Below are 12212 nucleotides of genomic sequence, written 5' to 3' on the forward strand. Positions count from 1 at the left end.
CCAATAACTGGCTCAACTTGAGATACATCCCATGGAAAAGCATCAGTCTCTGACACCATTAATGATACTCTGCTATCCTTGCAGACAGGATTCTGTGTGTAATCTGTGAGGATCCCTCTAACAGCTGAATCATACATACACAGATTCCCATAGCCAAACAGTGGATAGATCTTGGGGACTTATAGAAGAATATTTGAAAAGATGGTGGGCTTTGAAGGGAACAGGAATGCCACAGAAAGACCAACAGTAACCTGGACCGCTGTGGCATTCAGAATCAGAACCACAAAGCAAAGAAAATACAGGGGGCTGAACCTAGGCTTCCATGCACAAATGAAGTGTGGTTTTTCATAGGGGTCCAGAACAACTGGGATGGGGCAATCTCAAAAACTGAAGGCTGTACATGGCTTATGTTCTTCTAACTGGGCTGTGCCTTGTTCTAACTCAGTGGTAAAAGATGCAGCTAGTGTCATGGACAATTGATGTGCCAGGGTACTAGGAAACCTTGGGGCCCACGACCTTATCAGAGGAGAAAGAGAAATGGGATATAGATTATGGGAGGAAGTGACCAGGAGTGAGTAAGTGAGAAATTAATAAGTAAAAGACTAATACTATTACAACCAGTACTACTACTATTACTACTACTACTACTACTACTACTACTAATAATAATAATAATATAATAATAATAATAATAAACGTTAAAAATTGGTTATGGCTACTGTATCAAGTGGAAATTAGTGTATTTATTGACATTAAACTCTGTTTATAACCAGGAAAGGGAATAATATTTGAAATGTAGATAAGAAATACCCAATTTAATAAAGATGGAAAAAAATAAAAAAATTTAAAAACATTTTCTGTTGTTCTTTAACCATGTATTAAATTTTTGTCTAAATATTGTACCATGTTATGAATACCAAGGAATCAAAGTGATTCTGAAATCATTCCTCTAAAAAAGTATACTCTTAATATTTTAAGAGATTTGATTAGTAATAATTTAAACATGAATTTCAGAAACTTGAAAACCATGTTTTCTTTTAAATAGTGATTTTTAAAATGGATATGTTTTTTATCAAAACATAAGAATACTATGCTGTAAAGATATGGGCAATTTCAGTGAAAATCTCGATTCAGCTAACTGGTCAGCCATTTAATTCCACATTTGTCACATCATCTCATTTTACAGACAGGCCCAGAGCTCAGCTACTTTCCCTATTGTCATCTGATTACTCATCTTAGGCATCCTCACTTCCACATTCCAAAGAGCAAACTCAAGAAAGTGGGGGTTTATTTGGCACTCTAAGTAAATAAAAAACTGTCAGCCACAGGATGTACCTTAACAAAGATTTAAACTTCATCAGCGAAAGATGTGCTTTCTGAGATATTCTCTTGTAAACTTATGAGAAAGGGATAAGACTGAAAGATACAAGTGTCTCTGTAGTAATGAGGCTCCTCTTCACAGACCTGGATCCCACAGTTTTGAACATGTTACAGGTAAACCATATACAATTAAAAACAAATCTGGATTGAGTAACTCATGGTTAGATACAGATTCTAAGAGAGTAAAGGGGCAAGTGTCTACAGTACCCGTTCGTCCTCATCATCTATCTTCAGGAGGAATAAACTGGAATTCTGGCAGGTCTGTTTACATTCATCCCATGATTTTCCATCCTTGATGACATAATAACATTTTATACCATAGCAGAAACAGTATGTTTCAATTTCACTGCCTACAACAGAGAAGATAAATGGTTAAACTTATTACTTTCTGGTATTCTGTTGACAGATCAATATATTTATTAAGACTGTGGGTGGGGAGTAAAATCCCACTGATCTCATAAATTGAGATTCTAAAATGCCCAGAGACCCTTGCACACCCATGTTCTATATGACATTGTTTGTAATCGTAGATATACAAAATTATGTTATGTGTTGATCATGGATGAATCAGTAGAGAAAATGTAGCATGAGCACAAAAAAGTATACAATTCATTCTTTAAAGGGAAATGAATCAGCCCAGCACGATGACTTATGCGTATAACCTGAGGACTCCAAAGAGAGAGGCAGTAGGGTCATCACTATTTTAAGGCCAGCCAAGGCTAAGCAGTGAACTCCAGTCCAGTTCTACATATACAGTGAGCTCCAAGTCACCCTTCACTGGAGAATGACATCATTTTTTACACTAAAACCCAAATGGTTGATATGGATGAACTTGAGGATGGAACAACCTTATGATTCCATGCAGATCAGGTTTCAAAAGCAGCCCAACTCTATGAATCAGAAGCTTGTAAGATACCAGGGGCTAGAAGAGAAGAAATGAACATGTGCTACTCAGAGACAGCTAAACTGATGGCAGAATTCTAGATCTGTAGTAGTGTATTATCCCCACAATGATCTGCAGAATACTGTGCTCTTAGCATTATTCCATGGTCTGTGCTACATGCTCTTCCTTAAGAAAAATAAGAGACATATAAAGGAAGTTTTTTTTTTGTTGTTCATAGTCTATTTTCGAGATTATGTTGATGCCTTCAATGGTATGTCCACATGCCAAATGTTTCAATTTGAGTATATTAAATGGTGTGCACTTTTGGTGTCAAAGTCACTTCAATATGAATATTTTGATTAGTTATGGGCTGGGAATGGCCATTCTTTACTAAAAACTTTTTCTCCAACCTTCATTTTTCTGTGAAGAGATAGCCTTGTTGTCCTCATAGTGGCCTGAAATTTTCTGGAATGTCTGGATTGTCCAGAAAGTTATAATCCCCCTCCCACAACCACATATTCATAATAATTAAATCACTATGCTACCCTTTTCAGACAATGAAGTCATTCTAAAGTAATGAAACAAAATATTTTCCATGGGTTTGGAATACTTCAAATATGTTCTTAGAATTTTTTTCTGTCACATGTTTTGTAATGTAGCAATTTTAAATATATTAGCTTCAGTCACTGTCACTCACATAGCTGCACTGCATGGACACCATGTTGAAGCTCTCCTGTTTGCTACAGAAAGGGTTGCTTTGTTACAAACAGGCCAACTCTCTCAAAAAAATGTCAGATATAAACAGGTACACACATATACATAAACACACACAAAACACACACACATATGCAAATTATTTTTAAAACTTTATCTTTGTAAATGCTCTAAGTTCATTTTAGCATAACCAGTTGATAAATACACTCTTATTTAAAAAAGTTCAATGTCCTGTCAGCAACAAAGTTGTAGACTAAAATATTCCCAAAGAAACAATCAAATTTTCAGGGGTAGTGGTTTGCAACTTCATTTCCATGGAGCAGTAAGAGTCAGTGTCAGACATAAGGATCCACCAAATGATTAACCCAAAGATCACAAGCATCTTAAGTTGCTGGTTGGACTTCAAAGTTTCCAGAGAAGAAACAGTGGCTACTAATGTCGTTCTGTATTCATATTCCTCATTTGACTACATACCTGTGTGCTGTGAGGATTTTACGACAGCCTTGGTTTTGCTGTACCATCTGTTCTGTTCTCTGTTCAGCGACTCCAGAAGATCATTGCCTGTACTACAGTCTATTGACTTGTTTCTCAGCATTTCTTCATTTAAGTCAATGTCACTTTGCATGGCGCTGCAATTGTGGTGGTAGATTAGAGTTTCCTGCAATTCATGTTTTTCTTGAGTATACTGAAAAACTAAATTAGCCACAGATATAATATCAATAATTCTTATAAGAGTATATATTAAAATTTAAGAATAGACAAAAGCTTCACGTTGGCAGCCAATACATATCATTACTTTCATTGGTACTTTAACATTTATAAATTAGCACTTCATCTAATTCACTATAGAAACAGATATGTCAATTTTCTCAAAGGTAAGTTGCATGTAAAGTAAATAATACAACTGAAAATTTTTGGTGGTAGTAACTTCCATTCACTTCATTCTTTGAAGCACAAATTTACACATTATAACCTAAGTAAAATATTCAATAAATAGTTAACACACCATGAAAATATGAACTAAATATGTTAAGAAATAGCACAATTCTTTTCGGGGAATATGGAATGCAATATATCCACATGCATAGCTATGTTTTAGTACAGCCTGGAAGTGATTTCCTCTGTCAATGTGGAGTAATCCAATAAACTTTAATCTTTAATTCCTCTGTACAAATGAACTCTTTTGACTTAAGCATAACCTCAATGTATATAGAAGAAATAGGAAAATAAGGACACCAATTCTTTGCATAGTGGTCTCTCATAAAATATTTATGTAAGATTAACAATCACATGAGATCAGAAAAAAAGACTATCACCAAGTCCTCAGAAAGTACATAACCAAAAACATGACAGAAAAAGGCAACTCCCAAGAGCCCCAGATCTAACAGATTAGTTAGGAAAGAGAACAGACACTACAGTATGTCAGGAAAAAAATACTAATGTCCAGAGATTCTGTCTCATCCAGTGATTAAAATCAGGATAAAGGATAGAGTGTAAAACTGCATGTTTCTTGTCTAAAGCTACTTTTTAGGCACAAGTTCAAAAAAGATGTATCTCAATTACTCACTGTTTGTCACCAACACAGCAACGATTACCAGCCGAAGGGAACAGAGGACTACAAGAGCTATCACAATGAGCTGACAGGGGACTGAACACACTTAAATCAACAAAACAAAGCAAAAAATTCTCCATGAAAAGACCACCCCTCAGTACTAATTACATATTGTGTTGCATGGAAACAAGTGGAATTTTATACAAGTCTATGATCTGAACTGACTGAAAATGTGCTCTCAAAATTGTACATTTCTACCTAAAATGTAGCCACTCAAGAAATCACATAGGTGTGAAGTCTCACAAAAGTATGAACAATGGTTGTCCTGTATTGTGAATCCTCCTGACTCAGCCTAGAGCTAGATGATAGGCATGTGCCCTCACCCAGTTCTATATGAACAAAAGTACCTTCTACAGAAATCACTAGAGGCATAGATGCAATCCAAGTACAAGATACCAAGCAGGGGCATGCAGTCCACCAAGAAAGTTAACTTAGCATGGAGAGGAAATAAAGAGGTATGGATGTTCCTGAGAAATGGTAGAGAACCACAGCTGCTCTGGTCCTCAACTCTCTCTTTTTCCGTGTAATTTCAAATTGCTCAATATAATACTAAATATTTTGGTGTATCTAGTGTATTTGGAATCTGACACTCATGCCTCTAATTACCACTACAAAAAAGAAAAAGATCTCAGCTTGGAGCACAGCTGTAGCAGTAGCTTGTGCAGAGTAAGTAAAAAAGAGTAAAAATTGAGATTCCTCAGTTTCATTAATAAACCAAATTATTCTTTGATAATTTTGGGAATTCACATTGGAGTTTAGTCAACCCCACACAATCTAATCCTCTCATCCCCTCTCCCTTCATCTGCAACTTTATTCTCAGGAGGAAACTTCCCAATTTGATGGACAATTCTTTGCTAGTTGCACTAGATGTTGGGATATTTATGACAATTAACATGCTTTCTTTGAGAGTGAAAGTATTGTTTCTAATGCATAAGCTTCATTTCCTTAGAATTTTCTTCCTCTAGAACTTTTTTGTGTTTTTTCAGACCATAGTTGTCTGTTAGTATTAATGTTTGGATATTTATGACAATTAAAACACTTTCTTTGAGAGTGAAAATATTGTTTCTAACGCCTAAGTTTTGCTTCCTTAAGAGTTCATTTCTCTAGAACATTTCATGTATTTTTAAGCACTGTTAGGTTTAAAGGTTTTGGAATCCTTCTTAATTAGACTAAATAATAAGAAAACCTCCAAATGTCTTCTCACTTCTTGATTCCCAATAAATTTTTCTTACACATTTACATTATACTAATCAGCAAATCTGATTTATTCCTTTACAAGCAAACATCAAAAAGTAGACGTAGAGTTATATTTTTTCCTTCTGTTTCTTTTTATTTTAAATCTTGCTTTATTTTTTCACAATTTTGTACATAATTATCCTCCAATCAATGTTCTTTCATTACCTCTCACCCTGGTGCTTAACGAAGCCCAGATGAAATGGAACATTATACATTTCAATAAAAGCCAGTAGGATATTTTTAAATTATTAAGTTAAAATACATTTTTAAAAGTGATTTTAGACACTTAAAACACTTACCTCTGGGGCCAGCTTTTCTGGACTGCTGAGTCTCCTCAGGCCTCACCTGGTTCTGTAACCCTGAAGACTTATGAAATCTCTCAGTGGAGAAAATGACCTCCTGCTCACTCATCTTGGGAGTATGTAGAGTATGTTCTCTATTATAATATGTTCCTGAGTGTTTTAACAAAATGTTAAAATATCCACCTTTAAAAGGTACATGGACTGGTAATACCGAAGGTTGGGAAAGGTGGGGTCTGTCTAATTCCCTTAATGATCCAAACATCCTGACGTGGAATGACCCCGATTTCCATTTGAGGTGATTTCCCTTTGCAGACTTGTATTAAAATGGTTTATAATTCTAATGGCAACAACAATTTCTAGTAAATATGAAAAGAATTAAAAATTTACTACTAAGTCATTCTGGTATTAACACAGCCTGTTTGTTCAAATTATTCAGCACATAGAAATGTTAGGTAAAATTGGTATCAGTGAAAAACATTGAAAAATTATGCAAATAACAAAGTATCAAAGCCTTAGAAATAAATAAAAATGTTACTTTGAAATTATTTGCATATTTTGATAAATATATTAATATTGAATGTTATTACAGTCTTTATATATATACATATATATACATGACTCTCAGAGTTCCCCATATACTTCTGCAGGTGATCTAAGACGCTTAAATATCTCTTGGGTTGAGGCCCAATCAGCTCAGATCTCCAACCTCTCTACCCAGCCACTATGTACACATTCCTTTCCATGCTTAGACCTGGTAAATGTATTTAACTAGAAAAGATCCTATTGAGTCAGATAATCCAATCCAGGCCATCTCATCAGGAGCTCCTGATTCAAAGTCTTCAGAAATGCTTTGTAATTTTTAGTAACTGCAGCAATCAGGAAAGTAGAAAGGGGACTTTGCTTGGTGGGGTGTGGGAGCAACAGAGAGAGGCATAGAAGATACAATATTAAGTTTCAATCCAAAATCATTCCATGTACACAGTCATGTCACATATAACATAAAAATAACAATAACATAATGCATTAGTAAACAGTAAGCATTTGTAACTGGCCTTTCCCTCACATTAAAAACTCAGCTGAGAACCAGAAGACAATAAAAACAAGCTGCACATGCATTCTTTTCTAGATTTTTAATGTATGAAGTTTTCTGAAGTGATTCTTCTTTTGCCTTATTCCTTAACAAAAGAAAGAATCCTTTAATTACAGAATTATTTTTCGATTTTTTTTATTAATATTGCTCTTGGGATAGGTGTGCCCAATCCAAGTTGCAAATAACAACTTTACAAAGTGAGTTCTCTTACCCCTCTACATGTGAGTTTTAGGAATCAAACTCAGGTATTCAGTCAGGCTGCTGTAAAAGTATATTTACACGCTGACCATTTTACCTGGATCCTATTAGCACATCTTTCAGATGGATAGTATATAAACATTTAGCACAGTTAAAGACTCATGAACTCCATAGATTCCTCTACTTTAATTTCACAGTACACAAATAATTATTCCCAGCCTACTCAACAAGAAGATCACCAGTGCAGAATTACAATTTTCTCGTGCTGCCAGAGTTAACATGATCTAACACAACCAACAGGGCTTCCCGCATCAATACCAATCTCATGTTACACTATGTATAATTTTCTGGAATATATTTGATCATTTTGTAGAAAACAATAGTGCAGTTATTGTTACCTTGGTCTCTACACTGAAGTGATGCTGGTAGAAGGAATGGATCCCCCAATTGGGGAAATGTTTACCTCTCCTGGTCTGTATACTGTAAGAGGCTCCAAGATGAAAGGCAGAACTAACATTTCTCTGTGTGATACTCAACCTCAAGATCTTCTGCCCCTCCTCTTGACCAAAGTGAAAAGAGGAAATTACTTTTGAAAGCTTACTCTGAGAGCAAAGAAGAAACATATTGTTCCATATCCTACGAATGAAATATCCATAAATGATATTTGATGTTTAAGAACTAGAATCCTCCTTCAGAGAGAGCAAAACAAGTGTCATTAGCAAAACTACTAGGAAAAAGAGGGACTGAAGATCCTCTACTTGCAACTTTTTTTCTTTTTTCTTTTCTTTTCTTTTCTTTTCTTTTTTTTTTTTTCGGAGCTGGGGACTGAACCCAGGGCCTTGCGCTTGCTAGGCAAGCGCTCTACCACTGAGCTAAACCCCCAACCCCTACTTGCAACTTTTTAACAGACTGTTGGAAATTTTTTCTTATGCTATTATTTTTATATTTAATTCATGATTATGAATCATGCTTGTTGCTTCTAATTATTATTAGCAATGCCTTTAAAGAATTCACATTTCCACTGATAAAGTCTTCCTTTACACTCTTCTAGCTTTTTAATTATAAATGGTAGAATCTATGAACATTGATGTCATTGCATGTGCAGTGGTTACTGCTGGTGTTTTCATGATACTGGAATATCAGCAAATACTCCTCCCCAGAGCTACAGACCCATGCCTCAGTTTGGGTTTCTTCCAGTGTTGTGTTTTTGGCTTGTTCGTTTTTGTGGTTGTTGTGGTTGTTGTTTTGATATAGCTGTACCTTGCTGTGGACCACCAGCTGCTCTCACACTCACACACCTCTGGAGTAACACTTTTCTGCCTTTGCTTTACAGCTGTACATGACTACACCAATTTCATACATGTTTCTGATAGTAATTTTTCTAATAAATAACAAGCATTTCTTCATTTTCCATATATTGATCTCAAGATATCTTAAGCCTTACATATTTATCAATAATTTATGTATGACATACATTAATTAGATAATGTTCCACTGCTGAACATTCTTTTTCATTTATAGGTTTTGTTGTTCTCAGTTTTAAAACTTGAAAAAAAACATTCTTTCATAAATACTAAGAAAGACTTTCTATGTATGAAGTCATGGGATTCAAGGAGATAGAACTTTAGAAATTTTGATGTATATTATCGAATGACATCTAGCTCATTTGCAGACTATAATGATTTTGGAGCTGAAATAAGGTATTTTTTTCTATGAATTTTGCAATTGCATTTGTGATGAGAATTCCTAGAAAGAAAGGGTTTGAGCAAAGACTGCTTCAAACGACAGAGAAGTGGTGACTTGGTGTGGGCCTAGAGACCAATTATCTTAGAAGTTAGCTCTAGTCCTCTAAGTAACCTGTGTCAGAACTAACATTAATAGATTTGATTAATAGAAAAAAACTTCATGAAATTTATGAACATAGCCAACCACTAACTTCCACTAACCTGAAGGCTTAGAATGTCTTCTCCCATCATTCTGCAAAGACCTCTCTGACACCCCAACAATGGATGATGAAAATTTCTTGATTTATGAATTTCTAGGTACTTCAAAACTCCAAAAAACTCGTTATACATTGAATGTGGAGGCATGGTCATTCAAAATGTTTCCAGAATATATTGTCTTTTATTCTTTTTACTGTGAAAGCTGGTTTTTGCATCAATAGGCCTTCGTTTAAAGCTTTCTGTGCGCACATTGCTCCTGAAGTTGCACATTCTAGTGATGCTTCACATGCTGAATATTTTAGACAATTCACAGGGATAGAGGGTAGAAAGGGTTGAGCTCATATAACAGAATAATCATAATAACAACAATAATAATACAAATGCCAGTGATAGTAACAAATCAATATTAGTAACAGAATAAAAAGAAGATGGAAAAGATTATTTGATTTCAATAATCTGTTGCTATGAGCTCACACTTTTCAGAACATGTTCACATCTATCAATAAACTTTAATTTCATTTGATTGTAGATTTTCCACGTTGGTTCTTGTTTTTGATGAAATCAAATTAACCTCTTCTTCAAATAAAGAGACAGTGTTTAATCAAGCCCTGGTAAATGGCAGATGGCTCAAGAGTAGAAGGGGAACTGACAATGCACTGACAAGCATGATGCCTAAAAGAGTACGTCAGAGAGGACCTTTGATTCTCTCCTACATTACTAACTTCTATCTACCCCCCACAGTTCTCCCTCATCTGGGAGGTTTATATCACAATGCCCACAGAAATATCAAGGGTGCTGAGACCTGTTTGTATCTTATCCCTAATGAGAGCGTGTCATCTTTCCCAGAGATGATCACCACATTCACAGGGCACATTTGTATATGCTTTCTGCATATCGTTGCCTCCTTGAACATCATAAAAAGACTGTGGGCAAGAAGTCCATAACTCTTTGGTCATAATCGTTACCATAGCATTAATGGGAGATAAGGGGCCTACCAGTGTGATTGAGGAAGGAGGAGGGTAATTAACAGATACCAAACACACAATGGGTGGTTTTTGTTTGTTATTTGTTTGTTTAGATAGATAACAGCATGTCTATAAATGTAAACTCAAAGAGCAGCAGCTTTTGCTTAGTTTTGTACAATGAGCTCTGAATTGTCTGTAAACTGTTAAGTGGCATAAGATTTAATGATTGCAGAAGAATTGAAAATGATTGACAGTCCAGTTTTGTTTCTTTAACTAAAGTGAAACATAAAACATGAAGCACCAAACAAAACAATGACATGAAAAACTTGAAGATATTATTGTTTTCTTGACATTTGTCTTAAATATTTTGTGTGAAAAATCAAACAAAAAACACACACAGAAACACATATTCACACAAATACATATTTATTTTCCTGGCTACTTTGCTGTAAAAGCATTTACTTATGAAACCTCAAGTGTCCACTCCTTTATGTTGAGGCAGACACAATACTAGTTCCACATTCAAACCTTCCAGTCAGAACCTCAGACCTCACTGACATTGCTCAGCTGCAAGCTGCTCTTCCTATACCAGGCTGAGATGCGGGACACCTGCTGTAGTTAACAGTCCATAGGATAAGGCTGACCACTTGCTTCACTGTGAGAACTGACTGATCCTGGCCAGAGTCCCATTTCTTGGTGACTCTGTTTTTGTTTTTGTTTTTATTAGATATATTTCTTTACTTATATTTCAAATGTTATTCCCTTTCCCGGTTTCCTGTACATAACTCCCAACCCCCTACACCTACCCTATACCGATGTTCCCTGCATCCACCCACCTTACCACCCCTACCCCAGGCATTCCCCTGCACTGGGGGTCCAAACTTGTCAGGACCAAGGGCTTCCCCTTTCACTGGTGACCCAAGAAGTATATTCTCTGCTACATATGCAGTTGGAGTCCTGGGTTAGTCCATGTATGGTCTTTGGGTAGAGCTTTAGTCCCTGGAAGCTCTGGTTGGTTGTCATTGTTGTTCTTAAGGGATTGCAAGCTCCTTCAGCTCTTTCAATCCTTCCTCTAATTCCTGCAAAAGGGGTTCTGTTCTCAGTTTAGTGGTTTACTGCTACATTTACTTCTGTATTGGACCTTTTCTGGATGTGTGTCTCAAGAGAGATCTATATCCAGTCGCATTCAGCATACACTTTTTAGCTTCATCAATCTTATCAAGTTTTGGTGGAAATATATATATATGCCACATGGGCCCCATGTGGGGCAGGCTCTGAATGGCCATTCATTCAGTCGCTACTCTAAACTTTGCTCCCATATCCCCTCCTGTGGATATGTTTTCTCCTTTTACTAAGGAGTAGGAATATCCGCATTTTGGTTATACTTCTTCTTGAGATTCCTGTGGTCTATGGATTACATCTTGGGTAATTCGAGGTTTGGGGCTAATATTCACTTATCAATGAGTGCATACCATGTGTGTTTTTATATGAATGGGTTACCACACTAAGGATGATATTTTCTAGTTCATTCCATTTGCCTATGAATTTCATGAAGTCATGTTTGTTGATAGCTCAGTAGTACTACATTGTGTAGATGTACCATATTTTTGAATACATTCTTCTGTTGAAGGGCATCTGGGTTCTTTCCAGCTTCTGGCTATTATAAATAAGACTGCTATGAACAAAGTGGAACATGTGTCTTTGTTGTATGTTGGAACATCTTTTGGGTAAATGCCCAGGAGAGTTATAGCTGGGTCCTAAGGTAGTGGAATGTCCAATTTACTAAGGAACCTCCAGACTGATTTCCAGAGTGGTTGTACTAGTTTGAAATTCCACCAATAAAGGAGTAGTGTTCCTCTTTCTCCACATCCTTGCCAGCATTTGGTGTC

At 35.9% G+C, this 12212-nt stretch overlaps 1 protein-coding gene across 2 annotated transcripts in view; it reads right to left on the reverse strand.

Moving 5' to 3' along the window:
- The window catches only part of Ly49s8 (Ly49 stimulatory receptor 8), an 85798-nt gene extending 77892 nt beyond the window's left edge, over positions 1 to 7906 (reverse strand). Inside the window, exons 1-4 of one of the 2 annotated variants that reach the window (XM_039108865.2) lie at positions 6125 to 7906; positions 4545 to 4634; positions 3452 to 3670; positions 1588 to 1730 (exon numbers count right to left, since the gene is read on the reverse strand). In XM_039108865.2, coding sequence (XP_038964793.1) covers positions 1588 to 1730; positions 3452 to 3670; positions 4545 to 4634; positions 6125 to 6389 — 717 coding nt within the window. In that variant the 5' untranslated portion in view covers positions 6390 to 7906. Of the gene's footprint in view, positions 1 to 1587; positions 1731 to 3451; positions 4224 to 4544; positions 4635 to 6124 lie in introns of those variants that run through there. The other variant, XR_010066282.1, reaches the window with a different exon arrangement.
- Positions 7907 to 12212: the final 4306 nt, after the last annotated feature.

Source organism: Rattus norvegicus, chromosome 4, assembly GCF_036323735.1.
Source record: "Rattus norvegicus strain BN/NHsdMcwi chromosome 4, GRCr8, whole genome shotgun sequence".
NCBI classification, from domain to species: Eukaryota; Metazoa; Chordata; class Mammalia; order Rodentia; family Muridae; genus Rattus; species Rattus norvegicus.